General features: G+C 39.5%; 2 protein-coding genes across 7 annotated transcripts in view; one reads left to right on the top strand and one right to left on the bottom strand.

The window, feature by feature from the left end:
- The first annotated feature begins 5,595 nt into the window (after positions 1 to 5,595).
- CEBPZOS (CEBPZ opposite strand) lies at positions 5,596 to 26,160 on the top strand. Of its 5 annotated transcripts, none has more exons than XM_033176023.1 (5): positions 5,596 to 5,644; positions 9,414 to 9,517; positions 10,758 to 10,802; positions 11,350 to 11,434; positions 26,083 to 26,160. In XM_033176023.1, the coding sequence occupies exons 2-4, from the start codon at positions 9,415 to 9,417 to the stop codon at positions 11,430 to 11,432; spliced, it is 231 nt and encodes a 76-aa protein (XP_033031914.1). In that variant the 5' UTR covers positions 5,596 to 5,644; position 9,414; the 3' UTR covers positions 11,433 to 11,434; positions 26,083 to 26,160. The 5 variants fall into 5 exon arrangements, with proteins under 5 accessions (XP_033031914.1, XP_033031915.1, XP_033031911.1 ...); XM_033176024.1 differs by lacking the exon at positions 26,083 to 26,160 and adding an exon at positions 25,222 to 25,298; XM_033176020.1 differs by lacking the exon at positions 26,083 to 26,160 and adding an exon at positions 11,573 to 12,404.
- Positions 11,274 to 26,403, bottom strand: part of CEBPZ (CCAAT enhancer binding protein zeta) — a 29,067-nt gene continuing 13,937 nt past the window's right edge. Inside the window, exons 6-16 of one of the 2 annotated variants that reach the window (XM_033176008.1) lie at positions 26,089 to 26,142; positions 25,425 to 25,527; positions 25,249 to 25,317; positions 24,066 to 24,132; positions 23,174 to 23,271; positions 21,676 to 21,733; positions 21,189 to 21,385; positions 20,347 to 20,433; positions 12,652 to 12,710; positions 12,489 to 12,570; positions 11,274 to 11,613 (exon numbers count right to left, since the gene is read on the bottom strand). In XM_033176008.1, the coding sequence (XP_033031899.1) occupies positions 11,474 to 11,613; positions 12,489 to 12,570; positions 12,652 to 12,710; positions 20,347 to 20,433; positions 21,189 to 21,385; positions 21,676 to 21,733; positions 23,174 to 23,271; positions 24,066 to 24,132; positions 25,249 to 25,317; positions 25,425 to 25,527; positions 26,089 to 26,142 (1,014 nt within the window). In that variant the 3' untranslated portion in view covers positions 11,274 to 11,473. The remainder of the gene's footprint in view (positions 11,614 to 12,488; positions 12,571 to 12,651; positions 12,711 to 20,346; positions 20,434 to 21,188; positions 21,386 to 21,675; positions 21,734 to 23,173; positions 23,272 to 24,065; positions 24,133 to 25,248; positions 25,318 to 25,424; positions 25,528 to 26,088; positions 26,143 to 26,403) is intronic. The other variant, XM_033176009.1, reaches the window with a different exon arrangement.

The raw sequence follows: 26,403 nt of genomic DNA, 5'->3' as shown, positions 1-26,403 counted from the left end.
TTGGATCTTGTTCCGACACTAATGCCTGTAATTATAGGAGGATTTAGGAGGCTCTTTGGGATTGGTAATGTGAACTCTGATTCCTAGTTTGCCTAGGCTTAGGTCAACCTGTTAACCTTACAATTCTACATACTCAGCACTCAGTTGTCTGGAAAGCATAATGGAGGGAAACAGCATGAATAATTACAGAATAATCTGTATCGTGTGATATATTTGTACTGTCATACCTATGAGTGCCGGTGGGTCTCATGTTATATGAAGTCCTAGCTTCCTATTCAGATCCTTGTGTCTTACCCATATTGGAGATAAATTACTGCTGACCTGTCAGGCTTTGCCAGCTGTGGCCTGGCTCATGCCCCAGAGGCAGCTGCATGGGAGGCTTATTTCAAGTTTCTTTCTGGCTGGGTGTAGTGGCTCATGCCTGTAATACCAGCAATTCAGGAGGCTGAGGCAGGCAGATTGCTTGAGCTCAGGAGTTTGAGACCAGCCTGGCCAATATGGTGAAACTCTGTCTCTACTAAAAAAAAAAAAAAAAAAAAATTAGCCACCGTGCCTGATCGACTGTCTGTAGATTTTTGAAAGTGGTGGTGCATGCCTGTAGTCCCCACTACCTGGGAGGTCAAGGCATGAGAATCGCTTGAACCCGGGAGGCAGGGGTTGTAGTGAGCTGAGATTGTGTCACTGCACTCCAGCCTGGGTGATAGAGTGAGACTCTGTCTCAAAAAATAATAATAATAAAATGAAGTTTATTTCCTTGGCATTAAAGACACCATGCCCTCTTACCTTCTTTTCCTTTGTTTTTTCCAGTCTATAGACATATACAGAAGAAAGAAGAAGAAGAAGAAGAAGAAGAAGAAGAAGAAGGAGGAGAAGGAGGAGAAGGAGGAGGAGGAGGAGGAGGAGGAGGAGGAGGAGGAGGAGGAGGAGGAGGAGGAGGAGGAGGAGAAAATGTGGAAAGAAATGTCTAGGCTTTAAGGTGAAGATGGGAGAATGTACAGCAAACCTAGTACATATTCGTTAAAGTGGAGGTCCCTAAGGCCACTACAGAAGACTGGGATTTTAGCCTGCTTCTGTGCTTTGGAGAGAACTAGTACATCTTTCTAGTCATTTGCATTCCTCTGTCAGAATTAGTAAACCAGGCTAGGACCAGGAAGGCACTGTCGCTAAAGGACCCTTGGTAAAAGTTTCTGCTGGAGTCTACACTTTTCCTGCTCTAAACTTGTGGCCAAAATGTGTCTTATCTCAAAATGTGTTTGTGAAATCTATAGTGTGGTTCAGAGTGTATAAGAAATATTTATGGAGATGTCAAGCTTTGTGCAATACTGTTATTAGTTTATATATATTTTCCTGCAGAAATCATAACATTTCTATACAATTATTTTAGTCTTTCTTACAATTTCTGTTTTTTTTTTTCTTTTTGTGAAGGCAATTTTATAATTATATTTGATGTAGTTCAATATCCAGTGGTTAGTTCTCATCCACATTGACTGTCTGTAGATTTTTTTTTCCAAGACAAAGCCTTTCTCTGTCACTCAGGCTGGAGTGCAGTGGTGTGATCTCGGCTAATTTTTTGTATTTTTAGTAGAGATGGGGTTTCACCATATAGGCCAAGCTGGTCTTGAACTCCTGACCTCAGGTGATCCGCCCGTCTTGGCTTCCCAAAGTGCTGGAGTTACAGGCATGAGCCACCGTGCCTGATCGACTGTCTGTAGATTTTTGAAAGTGGTAACAGGTAATAGGTAATCAAAGTACAGAGCTTATTTGGTGAATCTTCATCCTCATTACATTCTCTGGACAACTGCAAGTGGATACGGTATGGGGCATTCCTTATTCCTTTGGCAAAGACAACTTTATCGAGCCTGGTATCAATGCACACATCTGGAGTCCCCATCTCCTTCATGGCAAAATTTTCAGATCTCTTTGAGTGTCTGAGGGACATACTTCTTGAAGCCCACTCCATACACGCGCTTGTGAATGTCGGTGTATTCTCGGGTCATCACATCATTGATGGCAGAATGGTCCATTTTCTTCTTGCCACTGTTCTTTGCAGGAGCCACTCTGCCAGGCCCAAGTTGGTAAAACTTGTTATCATTTCTTTAAGCTTTTTTCCACCCTTCTTTTTTCGGTCTGAACCATTCCAACGACCTTTTCTTTTCTTCTTTCTCCTTCCTTCCTTCCTTCCTTCCTTCCTTCCTTCCTTCCTTCCTTCCCTCCTTCCTTTCCTTCTTCCTTCCTTCCTTCCTTCCTTCCTTTTTTGAGATGGAGTCTCATTCTGTCACCCAGGCTGGAGTGCAGTGGTGTGATCTTGGCTCACTGCAACCTCTGCCTCTGGGTTCGAGCAATTCTCCTGCCTCAGCCTTCCAAATAGTTGGGATTACCGGCGTGCTCCACCTCACCCAGCTAATTTTTGTATTTTTAGTAGAGATGGGGTTTCTCCTTGTTGGCCAGGCTGGTCTCCAACTCCTGACCTCAGGTGATCTGCCCGCCTTGGCCTCCCAAAGTGCTGGGATTACAGGTGTAAGCCACTGCACCCAGCCCCAGTGGCTTTTTCATCTTGCTTTGTCATTCTGGTGCTTTTAACACTGATATTCTGGTACTTCAAACCAATGTAGTGGAGCCTTGCTATATGCTCTGAAAGTTTTTGTCCTCCCTAAACTCATATGTTGAAATCCCCAGTGATGGCATTAGGAGGCAGGGCCTTTGGGAAGTAATTAGGTCATGAGGGCTCTGCCCTCATGAATGGTATTAGTGTCCTTTTATTTATTTATTTATTTTGAGATGGAGTCTCACTATGTCGTCCAGGCTGCAACTTCTGCCTCCTGAGTTCAAGCAATTCTCCTGCCTCAGCCTCCTGCGTAGCTGGGACTACAGGTGTGTGCCACCACGCCCAGCTAATTTTTATGGTTTTAGTAGAGATGGGGTTTCACCTTGTTGTCTGGACTGGTCTCAAACTCCTGACCTCAGGTGAGCCCACTACCTTGGCCTCCCAAAGTGTTGGGATTACAGGTGTGAGCCACTTGCCTGGCCAAGGATTAGTGTTTTAAAAGAGACACCACAGAGGCCCTTGCCCCTTGTACCATGTGAGGACACAGTGAGAAGGCACCATATCAAAAACCAGAAAGTTGGTCTTTACCAGATGTTGAATCTTGTGGCACCCTGATTTTGGACTTCCCAGTCTTTAGAATCATAAGAAACAAATTTCTGTTGATTATAAGCCATCAGTTTATGGCATTTGGTTATAGCAGCCGAAGTGGACAAAGACAGGCCTGGAAGCTCAAGGCATAGTATCTTAAATGATTTTTAACAAAGTGTTTCATGGAAGTCATGGTGGATGCTTTTAATAAGAAAATATTTATTGTGGATTAATCTTTAAAGATTGTGGATGTACTTACTCCTTCCCTCTTCTCACTACTGTACTTGACTATTTTTTTTTTTTTTTTTAAAGAAGAGGGGCAGGCTGGGCACAGTGGCTCACGCCTGTAATCCCAGCACTTTGGGAGGTCAAGGAGGGAGGATCATGAGGTCAGGAGATCGGGACAATCCTGGCTAACATGGTGAAACCCCATCTCTACTAAAAATACAAAAAATTAGCCAGGCGTGGTGGCATGTGCCTGTAGTCCCAGCTACTCGGGAGGCTGAGACAGGAGAATCGCTTGAACTCCAGAGGCAGAGGTTGCAGTGAGCCAAGATTGAGCCACTGCACTACAGCCTGGGCAACAGAGCGAGACTCCATCTCAAATAAAAAAAAAAAGAAGAAGAAGGGCAGACACAGTGGCTTACAGCTGTATTTCTAACACTTGGGAGGCCAAGGAGGGAGGATCACTTGAGCCCAGAAGTTGGAGACTAGCCTGGGCAACACAGGGAAACCCTGTCTCTACAAATTTTTTTTTTTTTTTTTTAATTAGCCCAGTGTGGTGGTGAATGCCTGTAGTCCCAGTTACTTGGGAGGCTGGGGGCGGGGGTAGGATTACTTGAGCCTGGGAGGTCAAGGCTGTAGTGAGCTATGATTGTGCCACTGCACTCCAGCCTGGTGACAGAGCAAGACCCTGAAGAAGAAGAAGAAACAAGAAGCAGATGATTAGGAAAAGAAGAAAAAGAAAAAAGATTGTGAATGTGTCAGTTGGAGGGGAAAAGGGAACTTCGGTGGTATAGGGGTAGAGTGCTGAAAGTTTTGAGAAAAATAGTTAATGACAGTGAAAACAATAACAGACAAAATAAAAAGCAACATAATGCAGAAAGGGAGCTTCTGAAAAAAGTTTGAGAGAAAGTCAAATGTATATTGTTAAATAGAAATCGAGGTTCAAGCAAGAGACAGTCTCTATAGAGGAGAGAGATCAAGAGAATGTGAAAAGCCCAGACTTTAAGAGGATACTAGAGAGGTTGATATAGTGGAAGAGGTTAGAGTTCTGGATCTATGTAGATCTGAGTCATCTTGAGTAACAATGACATGCTTTAAATCAATATAGTTTACACATTCACATTTTTCACAATTTATGATGCTTTAGTTACACAGATGAACCACATGGGCTGGACTGTGGGAGGGCGGGTGTTAAATAGGAAAATTGGGGCAATCACAGAACACCTTGCGGAAGCACTTCCTTTACTTGGCATGGACAGAGTTAGCTCCAGCTGTCACCCCTTCTCTAAAATCTTTACAGATTCCTCGGATTAGAAGTAAGGCCCTTACTTTTCATCAGTGTACTTTTCATCAGTTATTTGTGGTAAATACCCCTAAGTAGACTAGAACTTCGATGAAGGTAGATCTGGGTCTATTTTGGGTGTTTCAGGCTTTGTCTTGCACACAGTACGTCAATATACTTTTATATTCTTTTTCTCTTCTCTGTTTCCTTGTCCCCTTTGCGTCTTCTCTTCAAGCGTTGCTTTGCAAAAGAATTCTTTACGGATCTGGCTAAAATGCAGTTTCAGATTCAGTAGTCCTGCATTTCTTTTTCTTTTCTTTTTTTTTTTTTGAGACGGAGTCTCACTCTGTCGTCCAGGCTGGAGTGCAGTGGCGCGATCTCCGCTCATCGCAACCTCCGCCTTCCAGGTTCAAGCGATTCTCCTGCCTCAGCCTCCCGAGTAGCTGGGACTACAGGCGCCTGCCACTATGCCCGGCTATTTATTTTTAGCAGAAACGGGGTTTCTCCAAGTTATTACGGATGGTCTCGGTTATCCTGATCTCGTGATCCGCCCATCTCCTCCTTCCACAGTGCTGGGATTGTAGGTCTGAGCCACCGCGCGCTGCCTAGTTTTGCATTTCTAACAAGTTTTCAGGTCATGCTTATGTTGGTGCTCCTTCGAAACTAATCACACTTTAAATTCCACAGTGTTAGAAAAACGACCCAATACAAACTACCCAGCGTCAGTGTCCTGAGTTCAAATGTGAATTCTGTTTTTTACTAAGGGCGCGATTGTGGGCAGTGTAAGCCTCTTGTTTTCTCTGTGAAATGAGATACACTCAGCACGTGTCGCATGTGTTATTGCGAATATTCCGTAAAATAATGTACATGGCGGGCAGTCAGGTTCGGGTCGCTGTCAGAGTACAATTAATGGTAATTACGAATGTGGAGGAGGAGCCGACAACGGAAGGGGTGGAGCGTCGCCAAGTCTTGCGCATGCGCAGACCTCCTTGAACGTACCTCAGGTGAGACTGCTGCGAGTGGCTACCCATCGGCGGTCGATTATCGGGGTCCCCAGTGCGACGAGAGTGGGGCGGGCTTCTGCGTGGGGCCTCGTCACAGTTCTGGGGGCATGTAGAAGACAGGTGTCACTGCCTCAGTTCACTGGAGGCGAGTGTTTCCCGGTCGCTGGCGACCGTGGCCTGGTGGCCGGGCAGTGCTCTGTGCGTGTCCGCGCGTATCGCTTGCAGGCCCGGGCCGAGCGTTTCGCGGGCTAGGGGAGCGCCGAGGGCAGCTGAGGGCACCGGGGAACCGGGGGAAGCGGGAGCTGGGTGGGGACCGAGGCAGGAGCTGGGGGCGCGGAGGCGGCCAGCCTGAGACAGCTCTCTGCCTCTGCTGAAAAGCTCTCTGCACAGCTAGACAGGGAGAGACGTTGCTGCTTGAAACCGCGTTGCCTGCAGACGCTAAGCTGGGAGGCCGCCCCGCACAGGGAAGCAGCCCCGGATAAGGGGCTTCCGACCCAGCATTGCACATTTGGCTTGAGCTGGTATCCCCGAGTCGGATTCTCAGCCCCGTGTGATGTTAACTACATGACACACAGCCCTGCGCCGAATCTTCCAGAGGCGGCTTCGTGTTAAACTTCACCTAAACTCCTTCCCGGAATGATGCCTGTCCCTGTGCTGAGAAGGCAGACGCTCCTCTGCCGTGTCTCCCGTGCCGCAGCTAGTAAACGTCACTTTGTTGTGGGTGGACAGGTGTGCCCTGGTGGTCTGTAGCAAAGGAACTTGAAGTTTTATCATCGGCCTCCTGAAGCCGGCAGCCTCGGAGTGCAAAACTATATATATTTTTAGAAAGGTAAATACTTTGTTGTACGGTATTACTTGGAGGCAGCTACGCTCACCATTGTACACCAAGGCAGCTGTACAGTATTATTCGGACTTATTTTCTTTCCTTTTAACCCTGGCCTACAAATGGACTTTTTTTTTTTTTTTGGTGGGACGGAGTCTTGCTCTGCCCCCTAGGCTGGAGTGCAGTGGCGCGATCTCGGCTTACTGCAAGCTCCGCCTCCCGGGTTCACGCCATTCTCCTGCCTCAGCCTCCCGAGTAGCTGGGACTACAGGCGCCCGCCACTACGCCTGGCTAATTTTTTTTTTGTATTTTTAGTAGAGACGGGGTTTCACTGTGTTAGCCAGGATGGTCTCGATCTCCTGACCTCGTGATCCGCCCCCCCTTGGCCTCCCAAAGTGCTGGGATTACAGGCGTGAGCCACCGCGCCCGGCCCCAAATGGACTTTATTATCATCACCCTCTCATAAAACAAAATTTTACTTCGATTCCTTGAATAATGGAACTGGCTGCAGGCAGTCTTTGTTCATCCCTGGAACATCAAAAATAACCCCCTAGCACTTTGGGAGGCCTAGGCGGGCGGATCACGAGGTTAGGAGATTGAAATCATCCTGGCCAACATGGTGAAACCCCGTCTCTACCAAAAAATACAAAAAATTAGCCGGGCGTGGTGGCGGGGGCCTGTAGTCCCAGCTACTCGGGAGGCTGAGGCAGGAGAATGGCGTAAACCCGGGAGGCGGAGCTTGCAGTGAGCCGAGATCGCGCCACTGCACTCCAGCCTGGGCGACAGAGCGAGACCCCGTCTCAAAACAAACAAACCCCCCAAAGAGGCCAGGCGCAGGGGCACACGCCTGTAATACCAGCACTTTGGGAGGCAGAGGCGGGAGGCTCACTTGAGGTCAGAACTTCGAGAATAGATTGGTCAATTTGGTGAAACCTCATCTCTACTAAAAATACAAAAAATTAGCCAGACGTGGTGGCACACGCCTATAATCCCAGCTACTCGGGAGGCTGAGGCAGGAGAATCACTGGAACCCGGGAGACGGAGGTTGCAGTGAGCCAAGGTCGCACCACTGCACTCCAGCCTGGGAGACAGCAAGACCCAGTCTCAAAAAAATAAAAATAGGCGCGGTGGCCCATGCCTGTAATCCTAGTACTTTGGAAGGCTGAGGCCGGCGGATTGCCTGAGCTCAGGAGTTCAAGACCAGCCTGGGCAACAGGGTGAAACCCTGTTTCTACTAAAATACAAAAAATTAGCTGGGCTTGGTGGCAGGAGTCCCAGCTTCCAGCTACTGGGGAGGCTGAGGCAAGAGAATTACTTGAACCTGGAAGGCGGAGGTTGCAGTGAGCTGAGATCGCGCTACTGCACTCCAGCTTGGGCAACAGACCGAGACTGTGTCTCCAAAAAAATAAAAAATAACCTCAAGAGAGGCCTCTGTATTGAGCATGACTTATTTTCTGTCAGTCATGTACAGCATTGTAGTGAATGGAGCAAAACAACTGTCCCTTCCCACCAGTCATCTGCCTCTTGGTTGTATATGAATTCCTTCCTTTGTAAATTTCTTTGCTTCATTTATTTTAAATAAGAATAGTAAAGTTTTAATCTTTTGGTCTCCAGGGTGATCACATTATCAAAATGAGGGAATTTGGGGGGTGGTGGGGAGGGCCACCTGGTAAGATACTAGCAGAATAATCCTACAAAAAAAGGAAGGTTATTTGATTACACCCACCCTCAGGCATTGAAAAGGGGTGGGAAGTGAATGGAGTGTGGGAAGTGAATGGAGTGAACACCTGATGGCAGCGAGCTGGGACTGAGGACAAAGGAGCACACACAGGACAATAGAAACATCTGAGATGAAAAACGAGTGGTTCTCCTCTTCTGGACTTTGAGGTTATAAGGAGGCTGGCTAAAAACTTGGGTTTACATTAATTTATTCAATCTATTTTCTTATCTTGTTATCTTTTACTTTAATTTGAAAAAGAGTAATGACACAAACCTGTTGTCTTGATTAGCTTTTAAAGGAAGACAATCAAGATCTAACCAGTCTGTAGTTTTGCCTCTTATTGGTTCATCACCCAATCAGTTTCCACCCCCTGCCCCCATTTGTATAAAAATTACCGAGAGTGTCTGCTAAAGGGCAGATTACTGGCTCACGCCTGTAATCCCAGCACTTTGGGAGGCTGAGGTGGGCGGATTGCTTGAGCTCAGGGGTTTGAGACCAACCTGGGCAACATGGTGAGACCCTGTGTCTACTAAAAATACAAAAAAATAGCCAGGCACGCTAGTGGTCCTAGCTGCTCAGGAGGCTGAGGTGGGAGAATTGTTTGAACCAAGTGAGGTGAGATTGTGCTACTGCACTCCAAATGCCTGAACTATATAGCACAGTGTATGTTGATTAGTATATATCAGTATATAGTATATATATGCTATCTATAATATACATATATAGTATATATAATAGTACATATTAGTATATGTTGTATTAATAAATGAAGAACTCCAGCCCTAGAAAATGTAGAACCTCTTCAGAAAAATCTTACTTTTGTAGGGCACTTTACAAAGAGTTGTTCACATATTGTGTCCATTTAGATTATTTCTTAATTCCCAGTGCAGCTAAAAAATTAACCTATCTTCCCCATTCTGTTTTCCTACACAGTTAAAAAATTTTAGTTCTGTAAATTGTTTTTTACAATGCTTTCTTGCATTTTATCTTTCCTGTGTGCTTTATCCAATTTTGTCTTTGGTTCATCATGCCCCTTAGGCATGGAGTTTGAAAACTAGGTATGTAGGATGCCTAAACCAAAAAAGTATACCATAGTATTGGAGTCTTATTCCCATATAGATAAGCCATTCAAACTGTGGGAATGAATTTGCGTTATTAGAGAAATGATAATAGTAGTTTAAATATGCTCATTCAGGTTTACACATATCTGTTATTGTTCAATTTAGGATGGAACCACTAGCAAAGAAGATCTTTAAAGGAATTTTGGTAGCTGAACTTGTAGGCGTTTTTGGAGCATATTTTTTGTTTAGCAAGATGCACACAAGCCAAGGTAATCATAATTCAGAAATTAATGCTTTCTGAAGGGGTATAGTTTTGCTAATCCATTTTATGTGTTAAATGGCAATGGCATTTTTGGAGAAATTGGTTCTTCAGATTCGATATTAGACATTTTTATGGGCATAACAGGAATCAAAGTATTCATTATTGTAGACTAGATGACTCTCACTTCTCCCTTAAAAATTTTGTTTGTAGGCTAAGGAAAAAATTTCATACCTCCATGGGTTTTACTATTGGGGAGGGTAGAGCAAGTGTCCTTGGTCGGGCTTAGTTTGGAAGCACAGATGGAGGAAACTTAGCCTGCCTATTACACTTCATTGTTTGGTAGACTAAGAAAGTAACTGGTTACTGCTGTTTTCTCGGAGTAACCAGTTTTCTCAGGCTATAGTATTCTTCCTAGGCATCAACAGTGGGCACTAAAAGACTTTCACATGCTATGGCTGAAAGTGCTTTGATATTTTTCTTGGGGAAGTTGTATATTAGAGCCCTCAACTTTTTAAATTAGGAAGTGATTTTTCCCTAAAACAAGGAATAGTCCTGGCATGATAGCTATCTTTGAAACTTGTCACATAGTCTTCCTCAGCATACTTTGTTGGAATGCTGTATCAAAATGCTACTGGATACTCACAAAATCTTTTCTTTTCAACTTTAAGAAAGGGTATAAAGAAAATATACCAACAGTATTTAAAAGCAAATTAAAGCTTGGGATGAATTTTAAAAACTGGTCATGGCTGGGTGTGGTGGCTCACACTTGTAATTCTAGCACTTTGAGAGGTCAAGGTGGAAGGACTGCTTGAGCCCTGTCTGGGCAACATAGCAAGACCCTGTATCTTAAGGGGGGGGAAAAAAAAAGACTGGGTATGGTGGTGTGTTCCTGTAGTCCCAGGTACTCGGGAGGTTGAGGCAGGAGGCTCCCTTGAGCCCCATCCCAGCTATTTGACCTTGGCTGAGGTAGGAGGCTCGCTTGAGCCCCACCCAGGGAGGTCTAGGCAGTGGTGGGCTGTGATTGTGCCACTGTACTACAGCCTGGGCAACAGGGAGAGAGATCCTGTCTCAAAAAAACAAAAACAAAAGGAGATCGTTCCTGGATTACCAGAAGGACCGTAAAACCAATTTCTAATCTATATGGTTCCCATCATATGGACCCTAAAGCTAGCATTAAATTGTGGCTGTATGTGTTAATAATGAATTTCTGTTCATATCTAATTTCAAGACATCCTTTTTTCCATCAGATTTCAGGCAAACAATGAGCAAGAAATATCCCTTCATCTTGGAAGGTATGTTTTTACTTAAGTAAAAATAAGTATAAAACAACTTCTTCAGGTAACCTATAAATTATGTAGTAATTTCTTTACAAGGGATTTCTAACAATACTATTCACATCTATTTTAGTTCTTCTGAGACTAAATTCTCATCTATACTAGTGAGAAAATTAGGTAATGGGCTAGTTTCTGAATTCTTCTAGTGGTTAAGAATGAAAACTCTGGAATCATTCATATATGAGGTGATAGAATCAAACCACAGTTTAAACGTTTGGTTTTAAAAGATCAGTTTCATCTCAGGTTTGCTAACTTCCTGGAGCTGTCTCTTTTTCTGTCAAGTAGATAAAGACTGAACAAGATGACATCATGTAGTTATATGAAATAGTGCTCATTACAATGATCAGAGACGCCAGGGCTTATATGTGAAGTCTGTAATCCTACTGTCTTCTTTTTCATTTTGTTATGTAGCAATATGGAAAAAAGAAGTTTTTTTTTTTCAATATGTTTAATTTTAACAATGTTTCCACATGACTTTATAAATGAGAGCTGTTTTTATTTATAGTTTATTACAAATCCACTGAGAAGTCTGGAATGTATGGAATCAGAGAGCTAGATCAAAAAACATGGTTGAACAGCAAAAATTAGATGTAAGTAGAATTTCAATTTATAATTTACATTAATAACTCTCATTTCCTTTGCTTTTTAGTTTTTTGAGTGGTTTTAATCCTCTTCTTTTTAAAATGTTTCTTTTTCTTGATGATACTTTTTACATCTCTGTTGTGTAGCCAGTCATCACGTTCAGCCTCCCATCTAAGCTGTTTGAGACCTTTGGGAGAAGAAAAGATGAGTGTACTACCACACTGTAAACTGGCGGTCCCACAGAACATGTTGCTGAGTCACAGGAACTTCTAGCCTGCCTTGGCCTGCCGTTTCCCACCCACTATACAAACCCACTGCTTGTTTGTTGCTTTTCTTCTCATATTTATTGTCAAAGATTAATGTTTCATAAAGAAATGACTAAGGAAGGAAAAGAAACAAATGCTCTAAAGATCTTCTTTCCCCAAGCACTTTTACTGGTGAAATAAAAACCAGTAACAATATCAGAAATAATTAAAATGTCTATAAACATGTAAAGTTACTTAGCAAACTCATGCTATATAAAAATGGCCCACTTCCCTAAAAAAAAAGTAATTTTTGTAGTCTGCAAGTTTTTTTTTTTGCTATATATACTTGTTAATCTTATATGTTCTCCTGAGAGAAGATAAAGCCATTCCTTCCAGGTTGTAAAGTACCATGAAAAGGTCTTTCAAAAATATACCTATCAACCAGGCACGGTGGCTCACGCCAGTAATCTCAGCACTCTGGGAGGCCAAGGTGGGCGGGTCACTTGAGGTCAGGAGTTCGAGACCAGCCTGGCCAACATGGTGAAACCCCCTCTCTACTAAAAATACAAAAATTAGCTGGGCATGGTGGTGCATGCCTGTAATCCCAGCTACTTGGGAGGCTGAGGCAGGAGAATTGCTTGAACCTGGGAGATGGAGGTTGCAGTGAGCCAAGATTATGTCACTGCATTCCAGCCTGGGCGAGGGAGTAAGACGCTGTCTCAAAAAAAAAAAATTAAATTAAAAAAATTTCCTATCTTCTGAAGTTCTAAGCCAAAGCTATTTTTAAAACATCAATAAAAAAATTTAAGTTACTTACTTGCATTATCTTTGTTAGCCATGGCATTCATGCCAATGTTATCAAACTTGGATCCCATATTTTCATCCAATAGATGGCCAAACTTAAACAAAAAGATAAATTTATTAGAAAACTAAAAATAATGTAGAATAGCTAGACTCGTAGAACAGTACATTAGCCTTACCTCTTCAGCAGATATAAATAGGCTGGAATCATTGAAGTTTCTTTTCTTTTTTCTTGGCCCTAAAAAAATTTGTAAGTCTACATTATTCAATTATAAATCTAATGATTTTTAAAAAATGCAATGCAACATGATTTTATTTTAAAAATTATACTTGGGTAAAAACACAATTGCAATAATCTTCTAGCACCCTTAGGTAGCTGGCATTTAAATTAAGTTAGTATATAATATTTTTAAAAAGCTAACAACATCCTAATAGAACTGTTCAGATGACAAGAGTGTCATCTTGCTTTTCAGATTTGGCCAGTGATCAAAGTTTACCCATAAGGGAAATAACACAGTATCAAGATATAGTAAAATTATATCAGTTTGACATGAATGGGTCTTGAAATACTTAAGACAAAACATAAAATTTAGTTCAGGGGTCTTATTCTTTGGAGTGTAAGGAAATTGAAAGTATGTTTATTATGCTATAAATGAAGTTCTGTTTATAACACTGAAAGAGGTTCTCCTTTAAAAAACACTTACCTGTAGTACTGAAAGTATAAACTTTTCCTGAAAAGTCTCTTTTCCTGAAACAATTATTCAAACTCTGCATCTTTGATATCAATGTCTCTAGCAGTACTAGAGCCGTATTTTAAAAACAGCTTTACTAAATACACATCATAACATTCAGCTGTTATGTGTATTAACGCATTTAAGTGTATTAATGCATTTTAGTAAATTTACAGACTTGTTCAGCCACAACCACAGTCTGATTTTAGAACATTTCCATCAACTTCAAAAGATTCTTGGTGCCATTTGTAGTCCTCCAACCCACCTCCAATCTATCTTGTTTCTATGACTTGCCTTTTCTGGCTGTTTCATATAAATGGGATCATATGACATGTGGTTTCCTGTATCTGGCTTTTTTCATTTAGCATAACATTTTTGAGGCTCATCCATGTTGTAGTACTCCATGCCATGTTGTGGGCTACATAATATTCCATTGTATGGATATACCACATTTTACTTATCAGTTAATGGACATTTAGGTTGTATCCACTTTTTGGCATTAATAGTGCCGCTATGAATAATCATGTACAAGTCTTTGTATCAGAGCCACTTTTGATAAAATAGTTTTTAAAGCATTTCATCTTCATTATTATTAGGGTGATGTTACTTGATAGCTGTATAATACACATTTGCATGCATTAGGAAGGTTTTTTTTGGGTTTCATTCATCCTGTAGCAATGAATAAACTCTGTGACTTCAAAGAGTAGGCACTTCTGTACTGTGCTGGTTCCTTAGTTTCTTTTATCCTGCCCTCGCTGCCACTTCAGCCTCAAGTGTGCAACACCATGGCTGGCTAATTTTTTTTTTTTTTTTGAGACAGAGTCTCACTTTGTTGCCAGGCTGGAGTGCAGGGGCACGATCTCGGCTTACTGCAACCTCTGCCTCCTGGGTTCAAGCGATTCTCCTGCCTCAGCCTCCCAAGTAGCTGGGCCTACAAGTGCGTGCCACCATGCCCAGCTAATTTTTGTATTTTTAGTAGAGATGGGGTTTCATCATGTTGGCCAGGATGGTCTTGATCTCTTGACCTTGTGATCTACCTGCCTTGCCCCACAAAGTGCTGGGATTACAGGCATGAGCCACCACGCCTGGCCATTTTTGATTTTTTGTAGAGATGGCATCTCCTTGTGTTGCCCAGGCTGATTAAAGTTTCTATAAGGTATGTTTATTCTTAAGGATATCTACTCTAACACTTGCAAATGTAGGGTGATCAATCAGTAAATTAATACATCTGAATCAATTAATAAATCTGTTTAAAAATCTGAATCAATTAATAAATCTGTTCCTTGCCTCTTTTTGTTTCAATCAGTTCTGCTGGGTATTCTTTAATCTGCATCCAAAACTATTATCAATTGAGATCTGAAATCCTTTCAGGCTAATGTCTTCTGAAATAGTACTTTACTATTTGAAACAAGCTGAGGGAGCATCTTTTTTAACATTAAAAATTTTTTTCTTCTCCTCAAATTCCTTTTACCAGCATCTTTTAATAATAGGCTCAGTAGAACTTGAAGTAAAGCAACACTTCTTTTCTGAGGGATGGTCTTGAGAAAAACTGCCTATATCTCATCTTATGCTAATATTAAAACAGGATCTTAGATACTCAAGGGAAGACAAAATCTGGAAGATAACATGTTATAATTTAAATATATATCAGTTAAATCATCTAGTTATTAGGGGACTAAGGAATTGACAGCAGTATCTGAAAGAGCTGATAAAATTTTGTAGGCACGAGTCTCTGAAAGACTACTACCAATATGTAAATGAAACTTTTTAAAACATTTTTTTTAACTTTGCAGATCTATTTTTAGTCATCAGTATTTAGCAGTAAGCAGAAGCCAGAGAAGCACTTGAGGCAAAGTATGTATAGTGCTTTCTACATTTTTATCAAAAATCTTAAGACTGTTACCTGATACAGCACTTTTTTCTTTTATTAGCACCTTGTAAGTGTTACAATGTGAAGCATAATCTTGTAAAATATACTTTGAAAAATGTTAAAGAATATATTAGAAAGAACAGTTCGTATCATAATAAAGGAGCATGGATTATTGCAAGGGTCAAATGGCAAAGAATAATGGTTGAGAAAAGAAAAAGATAACAGGTGTCTGAAAAATCCAAGGCTTTTATAATTAAATGGTTTAAAAATGAATGAGCAGAGATTAGCATGTGAATCTCTGGACTAGGTAAGGAAGATCTGCATTCAAATATGAGTGGGCACCATCCAATCTGCTGGGGCCTTGGAGAGAACAAAACATAGAGGCAAACATGTCGACTTGCTGTGCTGAGGAGGAAAATGGTGGATAAGGGGACAGGACTAACATGCAGCTCCCACATGGACGGACAGAACAGCGTGTGGCAATGTGTTTAGTCTCCTTAATCAAAATAATTATCAGCTAAGAATTTGGTATCCAACAAAACTAAGCTTCATAAATGAAGGAGAGATCTATGCTGAGAATTCGCCACTACCAAGCCAGCACTACAAGAAATGCTGAAAGGAGTTCTAAATCTTTTTTTTTTTTTTTTTTTGAGATGGAATCTTGCTCTGCCATCCAGGCTGGAGTGCAGTGGTGCAATCTTGGCTCAGTGCGACCTCTGCCTAATGGGTTCAAGTGATTTTTGTGCCTCAGCCTTCTGAGCAGCTGGGATTATAGGGGCTTACCAACATGCCCAGCTAATTTTTGTATTTTTTGTAGATACGGGGTTTTGCCATGTTGGCCAGGCTGGTCTTGATCTCCTGACTTCAGGTGATGCCTGCCTGGGCCTCCCAAAGTGCTAGGACTTCAGGTGTGAGCCACTACACTCAGCCTAGGAATTCTAAATCTTGAAACAAAACCTTGAAGTACACCAAAATAGAGCCTCCTTAAAACATAAATCTCAAAGGGCCTATAAAATAACACAATGAAAAAACAACAACATCAAAGTATTCAAGCAACAACTACCATGATGAATAGAACAGTACCTCACATCTCAAATAATAATGTTGGATGTAAATGGCCTAAATGCTCCTCTTAAAAGATACAGAATGTGAGATTGGACCACCAACCAAGAATCTGCTGTGTTCAGGAGACTCACCTAACACATGACTCACATAAACTTAAAGGGGTGAGAAAAGATATTCCATGCAAATGGAAACCAAAAGCAAGCAGGAGTAGCTGTTCTTGTATCAGACAAAACAGACTTTAAAGCAACAACAGCTAAAAAAAGACAAAGAGGGACATTACATACTACTAAAATGATTAGTCCAACAAGAAATATCATAATTCTAAATATATATGCATCTACCACCAGAGCTCCCAAATTTATAAAACCATTACTATTAGACCTAAGAAATTAGATAGATGGCAACATAATAATAGTGGGTGACTTCAATACTCCATTGACAGCCTTAGACAGGTCTTCAAGACAGAGTCAACAAAGAAACAATGGACTTAAACAACACCCTAGAACAAATGGACTTAACAGATACCTACGGAACATTCTACCCAAAAACTGCAGAATATACATTATTTTCATCAGCACATGGAGCATTCTCAAGGATAGACCATATGGTGGGCCACAAGTCTCAATAAACTTAAGAAAACTGAAATTGTATCAAGTACCCTCTCACACCACAGTGGAATACAATTGGAAATTAACTCCAAAAGGAACCCTCAAAACTATACACAAATGCATGGAAATTTAATAATCTGCTCTTGAATGATCTTTGAGTCAACAATGAAATGAAGATGGAAATTAAAATATTTTTTTGAACTGAACAACAGTGACACAACCTATCAAAACCTCTGGGATACAGCAAAAGTGGCACTACTTTTAGTAAGTTCACAGCATTAAATGTCTACATCAAAAAGTCTGAAAGAGCATAAACAGACAATCTAAACTTACGCCTCAAGGAACTAGAAAAACAAGAACAAATCAAACTCAAACCCAGCGGAAGAAAAGAAATAAAGATCAGAGCAGAACTAAACAAAACTGAAAAAACCCTACAAAAGATAGATGAAACAAAAAGCTGGTTCTGTGGAAAAATAAAGAAAATTGGTAGACCATTAGCAAGATTAACCAAAAAAAGAAGACAGAAGATCCGAATAAGCTCAATTAGAAATGAAATGGGAGAGACAACAACTGATACCACAGAAATACAAAAGATCATTCAAGGCTACTATGAACACCTTTATGCACACAAACTAGAAAACCGAGATAAAATGGATAAATTCCTGGAAATATACAACCCTTCTAGATTAAACCAGAAAGAAAGAGAAACTCTGAATGGACCAATAACAAGTAGCATGATTGAAGCAGTAATAAAAAAAAACTGCCAACAAAACAAAGTCCAAGACCACATGGATTCACAGCTGAATTCTATCAGACATTCAAAGAATTGGTACCAATCCTACTGAAACTATTCCAAAAGATAGGGAAAGAGGGAATCCTCCCTAAATCATTCAATGAAGCCAATATCACTCTAATTCCAAAATTAGGAAATGACATAACAAAAGAAAACTACAGACCAATATTCCCGATGGACACAGATGCAAAAACCCTCAACAAAATACTAGCTAACCGAATCCAACAGCATATCAAAAAGATAACATACCATGATGAAGTGGGTTTCATGCCAGGGACACAGGACTGGTTTAACATATGCAAGTCAATAAATGTGATACACCACATAAACAATTAAAAACAAAAATCATATGATCATCTCAATAGATGCAGAAAAAGCATTTGACAAAATCAAGCATCCCTTTATGATTAAAACCCTAAGCAAAACTGGCACAGAAGGGACATACCTTAAAGTAATGAAAGCCATCTATGATAAACCCATAGCCAACATTATACTGAACAGGGAAAAGTTGAAAGCATTCCCCCTGAGAACTGGAAAAAGACAAGGATGCCCACTTTCACTGCTTCTATTCAACATAGTACTGGAAATCCTAGCCAGTGCAATTGGACAAGAGAAAGAAATGGCATTCATTCATATCAGTAAAGACGAAGTCAAACTGTCACTATTCACCAGTGATATGACAGTATACCTAGAAAACCCTAAAGACTCATCCAAAAAGCTCCTAGATCTGATAAATAAATTCAGCAGAGTTTCAGGATACAAAATCAATGTACGCAAATCAGTAGCACTGCTATACACCAACAGCAACCAAGCTGAGAATCAAATCAATTACTCAACCCTCCTTACAACACCTGCCAAAAGAAAAATAATAATAATACTTAGGAATATACCTAATCAAGGAGGTGAAAGATCTCTAAAAGGAAAACTACAAAACACTGCTGAAAGACACCATAGAGACACACACAAATGGAAACACATCCCATGTTCATGGATGGGTAGAATCAATATTGTGAAAATGACCATACCGCCAAAAGCAATCTATAAATTTAATGTAATTCCCATCAAAATGCCATCATCATTCTTCACAGAACTAAGAAAAAACAATCCTGAAATTCGTATGGAACAAAATAAGAGTCTGCATAGCCAAGCAAGACTAAACAAAAAGAACAAATCTGGAGGCATCTCATTACCTGACTTCAAACTATACTACTAGGTTATTGTTACCAAAATAGCATGGTACTTATATAAAAACAGGCGCGTAGACCAATGGAACAGAATAGAGAACCCAGAAATAAAGCCAAATACTTACAACCATTTGATCTTCGACAAAGCAAACAAAAACATGAAGTGGGGAAAGGACACCCTATTCAACCAATGGTGCTGGGATAACTAGCAAGCCACATGTAGGAGAATTAAACTGGATCCTCATTTCTCACCTTATGCAGAAAACTCAAGATGGATCAAAGACTTAAATCTAAGACCTGAAACTATAAAAATTCTAGAAGGTAACATTGGAAAAACTCTTCTAGACATTGGCTTAAGCAGAGTTCACGACCAAGAACCTAAATGCAAATGCAACAAAAACAAATAGATGGGACTTAATTAAGCTAAAAAGCTTCTGCACAGCAAAAGAAATAACCAGCAGAGTAAACAGACAACCCACAGAGTGGGAGAAAATCTTTGTAAACTATGCATCCGAGAAAGGACTAATGTCCAGAATCTACAAGAACTCAAAAAAGTCAGCAAGAAAAAATCCCATCAAAAAGTGGGCTAAGGATATGAACAGACAGTTCTCAAAAAATACACAAATGGTCAAGAAACATATGAAGAAATGCTCAACATCTCGAATTATCAGGGAAATGCAAATCAAAGCCACAGTGCAATACCACCTTACTCCTGCAAGAATGGCTGTAATTTAAAAATAAAAAAAATTTCAGATGTTGGCGTGGATGTGGTAATAAGGGAACACTTTTTCACTGCTGGTGGGAATGTAAACTAGTACAACCACTATGGTAAATAGTATGCAGAGTCTTTAGAGAACTGAAAGTAGAACTATCATTTGATCTAGCAATCCCACCACTGAGTATCTACCCAGAGGAAAATAAGTCATTATATAAAAAAGACACACACGCACATTTATAGCAGCACAATCTGCAATTGCAAAAATATGGAACCAACCTAAATGCCCATCAGCTAATGAGTGGATAAAGAAAATGTGCTATACATATACCATGGAATGCTACTCATCCATGAAAAGGAGAGAAATAATGGCATTTGTAGCAACCTGAATAGAGCTGGAGACCATTATTCTAAGCGAAGTAATTCAGGAATGGAAAACCACACATTCTATGTTCTCAGTTATAAATGGGAGCTAAGCAATGACGATGCAAAGGCTTAAGAATGACATAATGGACTCTGGAGACTTGGGGGGAAGAGTGGGAGGTAGTAGGCGATAAGAGTACACATTGGGTGCAGTGTACTGCTTGGGTGATGGGTGCACCAAAATCTCAGAAATCGCCACTAAAGAACTTATCCATGTAACCAAACACCCTACCTGTTTCCCCAAAACAATGGAAATAATGATAAAAAATTTAAAAAAATTAATGAAAAGATGATCTAGAGATATTTGAATGCAAGAAACAATTCAAAATGTGGAAAATAATTTCCACTTAACACCTTTCTTAAAAACAACCCCCACCCACCCCTGGATTTTATTAACCAAATTTAGGAGAGTTAATTTCCCAAAATGATAATGACACCTTTCACATGGATACTGCTTTTAAAAGATACTGAATGCATTTTCTTACCTTGAAATGAGCCAGCAAAGTCAAAATCATTTGTACCTTTTCTCTTGCTTCTCTTAGTATTGACTTTGGAGTGAACTTCAAGTTCTGTTACGTGAAAAAATTTGCTATTAAGCAACTGAAAAACAATAGGACTAGAAAATATTATTCCAAGATATGCTAAAATCTTTATTCTAACGTAAGGCATTGTACTGCTATTCCATGTGGGTTTCATAATTCCACTAGCATAGTCTTGAGGACAGACTGAGAGCAAGACTCTAAGAACTGGCATAGTTATAATATTTTGTGCAAGTACAAAATTTTCTAAATAGCTTCATTAATAAGACCAAACAATATAAAACCCCTTAAAACAAGAAACTTCTGTTGTGGTTCAGAATAAATAGAAGAATGTTAGGCAGGCAGGTGCATGCTGGAGGTATGTGAAAGGACAGAAAGGTCAGACAACAGTCCACAGACAATTCTGGGTGTTCCTTGCTAATTTACAACAAGATAAAATATTCACCTTCATCTATGCTGGGCTATGATGAATACTGATTAACTTTTATAGACTGCTAATTACTATTTAAAAATGGCAGCAATTCAGTTCAACATGTATTGTACAGAGAAGCTAGTTGCTGGTTAAAGTAAAAGTCCAAAACTCAAAAAGCTGCTTAAAAGAAAACACATAGAACACACAATAAAAACCCTTCAGCTCCAAATAAGAAGGGAAAAGGTCCCATTTAAGTTTCTGGCTGACATGAATATTAATTTGAACACAGGGCTATATTAAAAACCTTTAGCAGAATAACTTAAGGCTGAGGAAATGAGGAAGATACAGTTTATGTCTTATTTTAAAAAATGCTTACCTGGAACGCTCTCACTTTCATCATCTAACACATCCATGAATGTTCCTCCATCTTCATCAATTTCAGCAAATTCTTCATCATCCATACTTCCTAAAGAAACTTCATCGTCATCCAGGTTACCAAGTTCACCATCACTACCTTCTGAATCTTCATCTAATGTGTTATCCTTAGCTCCTTTTGTTCTCTTTTTCACGTTACTGGAAAAAAACACAATTTGTAATACAAAAGGAGGCAGTATTTTCTAAAGTAGTGTTTTGTTGACTACTAGGGCAGTAGGCTATTAAATGACTTAGAAGGAGAAAGCTTTGCAGACTGCTTAGAGTAAGTAATAAAGTGCTTTATAAAGGTCAAAGATGAAAGTACTGTATCCACTTTCCAAACTTGAATACATTTCCCCTTTATGTCATATAGTTCTGTGGTCTACTGTTCTGAGGGACAATTTGGGAAATGCTAGAAAAATAGGAAGGAAAAGATAGAAGTATGTTACCCAGCAAAATCCATATCATCCTTTCCAGAGCTGAAACAGTTATCATCTTCAAATGTGTCTGCCAGAGAATATAGACATTGTGAGATACAACAAAGAATGACAAGCTTGACATACACCTTGTATCTGAATAAATTATTCTAGCAGTCATGATTCTGCTGTTTATGACAAGTAAACACCAAAACAATAAAAATGTGACTGTTGCTAGTATGTCTTAATAATGCATACAAACCTGTGAAATACTGATCTTAGTTAAATTCCAAAACTAAAGAAGGATCCAGTCAATTTCGGCTCTTTCTACAGTTCTTTTATGGAATGAGGGTAAATATCAAATAAAATGGTATTTAGCAATTGTATTCCTTTTTACTCTATTAGAACTACTTAGGTGCTCATTTTTAATAGGTGTGATACAATATATAACACCTCATGCTTATAATCCCAGCACTTTGGGAGGCTCAGGTAGAGTGATCACCAGCCTGGGCAACACAGCAAGACCCTATCTCTATTAAAAAACAAACAAAAAACAAAAACAAAGTAGCCCGGCAACATGGCATGTACCTGTAGTCCCAGCTACCCAGTGGGGTTGAGGCAGGAAGATCGGTTGAGCCCAGAAGGTCTAGGCTGCAGGGCTGCAGTGAGTTGTGACTGTGCCATTGCACTCCAGCCTGGGAGACAGAGAGACCCTGTCTCAAAACAAACAAACAAAACCTCCAGAAAACAACAACAAAAAAGTATGTAACATGTGAAATCAGTGTAAGTCTTTCCAATTTACCATGTTTTTTTGTTTAAGTCTATTTTCAATCAAAATTTCTCTAGCTTTGTGGATTAAAGATAAAAAAGATCAAACAGTAGACTATTGCTATCAATTACTATTGATACACTATATACTATAATAGATTATGAATGGTAAAAACGATTTCTATTTCACATGAGATTTGGCTGTAACAATGAATAGACAAATATAAATTTTTTCTTATATGGACTACCCAAAGCACAAATCATGCATTTTTCTGGTGCAAACGTGGGTGACTTACCATATATCATAAAAATACTTCTTTTTTTTTTTTTTTGAGACAGGGTTTCATTCTGTCACCCAGGCGAGAGTGCAGTGGTGCAAACTTGGTTCACCGCAACCTCTGACTCCTGGATTCAAGCGATTCTCGTGCCTCTGCTTCTCAAGTAGCTGGGACTACAGGTGTGTGCCACCATGCCTGGCTCATTTTTTGTTTTCAGTAGAGACAGGGTTTCACCATATTGGCCAGGCCGGACTCGAACTCTTAACCTCAAACGATCTGCCTGCCTTGGCCTGCCAAAGTGCTGGGATTACAGGTGTGAGCCACAGTACCTGGCCCCAAATATTTCTTAATCTTCCACTGTGATATGCATGATATTCTTAGCTAAATGATTTTTTAAAACCAAGGCCACCTCTCCCACTAATGTTCCATGGTCTATTAACACATAGTAGTAGATTATTTTACAAACAGTCAACACAACAAATTACCAATCAGTTTTTCAAATTCCTCATCATCCACGTCTTCTATACTTTCTTCATCTGCATCCCGTTTTTGTTTCTCTTTAACAGCAACTTTTTTATAATACCTAAAATAATATTCATGTTATATATTTGACAATTTTATTAAAGGTCTAATCTTACTATAATCAAAGCATCTATGACCAGTGGCAAACCTCAACTGTAAAATCTTAAGTATACTCAGTTGGAAATAAATGACTGAAAATGTATGTTTGTATATGCAAAAAATAGTTTAACTCAATAAAAAGTAGCTGGAATCTTTTAAGTGTAATACATTTCAAAGAATAATGTTTTATCAGCCCTATTCTTATATTAGAATACAGCAAAACTTAGCCATGTACAGATGTAATCAAACCTTCAAAAGTATTCATTCTAAATGATTTTAAAAAACAAGCCAAATCAAACCTAATTAACCAGTCAACCAGATGAGATAAGAAGTATTTTACTACCATAAGGCATTAGGTTATAATACTAGTTGGTTTAGGACTTATTTCTATAGCAGTGCACTGAATTTTTCTGAATCCATTCTAAGGGCCATGGTCTGGATAAATTACCCATGCTTTATCACTATATTAAACTAAGGTAGATTTTAAGCCTATAAAAAAATTACTATAAAAAGAAATTAAAGGCTAAATTTCAAAAAGTCAGAAGCATAAAACAAAATTTATATGCTAAATTAACAAAACTCCCAGATTTACTTTAGTTTTACTAAGATATATTAAGATTAGCAAAATGACTGATTTGTAAATTTCCTTAACAAACACAGACACATCCTTTGATCTTTTCAAAATAACGCTGATTTTGAAATTCAAAATTTAAATTTTGGCAGTTTCCCCAAATGAAACTATATTATGTATAGTACCTGTGGAAAAATACTTCATCCACTGGTATTTGGCTTTCTTCTTTTGCAAGGAATTCCTTACTGTTCACTACAAAAATAAATTTAAACATTTTAATGCAATATAGCAATTCCCTTTATGTTACTTAAGCTCTTAAGACAAAATACAGCATAATCTGTAATTCTAAAAATCTCAAAATTGTAAGGAAGGTGACAGAAGGGACCCTGGAGTGCAAGGGACAATCTCTGAACAAGTCTGTGTGAAGACCCAACATTGGAAACTTCACTGGCTACAGCATAAAGTAGGCAGTACACAGCCGTCAGTGCAGTTACAGTGAAACAACAGGGTTCTCTTACTGTTCTTCAGTTGCATCCAGGACCCAAATTTCAAGAGAAATAAAAAATTCAAGGAGTTATTTTAATAAATAATCACTTTAAACTTGTCATTTTCAGCTCAAAAAATGACAAGCTTGCCATTAATGCTTGCCATTCTGGGAATAAACAGGAAGTAAACAGAGTTTTCCTTTATACTGAGGAAAACTAAGAAATAAGGAACTACAAGAAATTAGTTTTATCTCTTCAGAATAAAAATTTCTGACTCATCCTGAGTAAAAGGAGATTTGACTTTTACTTCTAACTTACTAACTGTGGGTAAGTCCTTTTACATCTCTGGACCTCTGTGAAGTAAGTCACTGGAAATTAAATGATCTCTAAGGTCTAATTTAACCCTAGAACAAAAGGGAGATGAGATCTGTTATGCAAAGAAGTGTTTGCGTTGAATAGAATAGACTCAGATCCAGAAGATGGCTAGCGAATATAAAAGTAGGTTATTAACTAAGTTTAAAATGATGCTCTGTGACAAAACCAGCTGTGGGTTTTTGTGCTTCTAAGCTAATATTAGAGAGCTTTAAGATGGTCTGAATTGTAAGCAATAGAAATTATATACACAGGGGTTGTTGATGAAGCTATGGATGATAAAATGGTGATAACTGTCAAAGCTGGGTGATGGTAATTGGGGGGGGTTCATCATACTATTTTGTTTACTTTGGACATGTTTCAAATTTGCTGTAATAACGTTAAAAAAAGATGGATAATGTCTTTGGTGCTCAGGTTTTATTCTGATAAATTAGAACAAAGAATAATATAATTTATGCATTTTTGTCTTACACTGTCTTTTCAGTTTCAACTGTCTAAGCTTTATACTTACCAGGAAGATGACGAATATCCTTAATAAAATGTTTCCTTTTCGGCTGCATCACAACACTATCTGTGTTTTCTGAAATGTAAAATTATGACAGTATAATGCACAACCTAGTTATAAGCTCATATTGTTTATTATGCATGAAAAATGAAAACCAAATAATTCACTAAATAGAAGCATACCTTTGCCTTTATGGGGCTTTGGATTTCGGTATACAAATCGATCCAAAAATCTCATTAGAGTGAAATCCTGCAGGGGGTCCCCCGAATACTGAATATAGTTTCCCTGAAAAGTGGAGGGGGAATTTAAACACTTAATTCAAATTATATCTATGCATCCAGGTAAGAAAAAAGAAAAAGATAACTTCTATTACATTGTATTGAAGATACAAATATGCAATAAATGACTCTCCAAATATCTCTCTCATGCACATTATACTTAAGAAATTAAACACATAGATACATATACACATATATTCTAGAATGTAATATTGATTTGATGGATAGACTAATAATATTAATAATGTAGGCCATCTAACCATTAATCACGAACCAAACCCTGAAGTGGCAAACACAGCAAATGGGAAAGTGAGGCAGTCTTTCTCCAGGAGAGGAGCTACAAGGTAATAAGTAAATAACTGCTGTGGCTTTCTAATGTCTTATTGCTTCCATTCAACTCAGAGTGGGAAAAATTATCTGCTGTTTTGTACGAAACAAGTCATTGCTCCTTTATTCGAGCAGTAAAATGTGCAAGATTCTCTGTTAGAGTAAACACTGTATGACTAATTATTATCTAAAATGATTCTACTTTTTTCTTATTTCTTATCTTTTGATATTTTAGACTCACCTGAAGGATGGTCTTTGCAAAAAGGGCCACGGAGGGATGAAAATGCACAGATAACTAAAAAGAAAAATGTGAATAATATCAATATTTCTTTTTTTTTTTTGAGGCGGAGTCTCGCTCTGTCGCCCGGACTGGAGTGCAGTGGCCGGATCTCAGCTCACTGCAAGCTCCGTCTCCCAGGTTTACGCCATTCTCCTGCCTCAGCCTCCCGAGTAGCTGGGACTACAGGCGCCCGCCATCTCGCCCGGCTAGTTTTTGTATTTTTAGTAGAGACGGGGTTTCACCGTGTTAGCCAGGATGGTCTCGATCTCCTGACCT

The sequence above is a fragment of the Trachypithecus francoisi genome, unplaced genomic scaffold (genome assembly GCF_009764315.1).
Source record: "Trachypithecus francoisi isolate TF-2019V2 unplaced genomic scaffold, Tfra_2.0 Lachesis_group17, whole genome shotgun sequence".
Taxonomy (NCBI): Eukaryota; Metazoa; Chordata; class Mammalia; order Primates; family Cercopithecidae; genus Trachypithecus; species Trachypithecus francoisi.
The sequence above is the reverse complement of the archived record's forward strand: the minus strand, read 5'-3'. Positions and strand labels throughout refer to the sequence as shown.

What these genes read in the sequence shown, in the direction of transcription:
- CEBPZOS (XM_033176023.1), top strand. Translation starts at nt 9,415, where the DNA reads ATGGAACCACTAGCAAAGAAGATCTTTAAAGGAATTTTGGTAGCTGAA. An exon ending in CAAGATGCACACAAGCCAAG is followed by an intron (nt 9,518 to 10,757) that starts GTAATCATAATT and finishes TTTTTCCATCAG; the next exon opens with ATTTCAGGCAAACAATGAGC. An exon ending in ATATCCCTTCATCTTGGAAG is followed by an intron (nt 10,803 to 11,349) that starts GTATGTTTTTAC and finishes TTTTATTTATAG; the next exon opens with TTTATTACAAATCCACTGAG.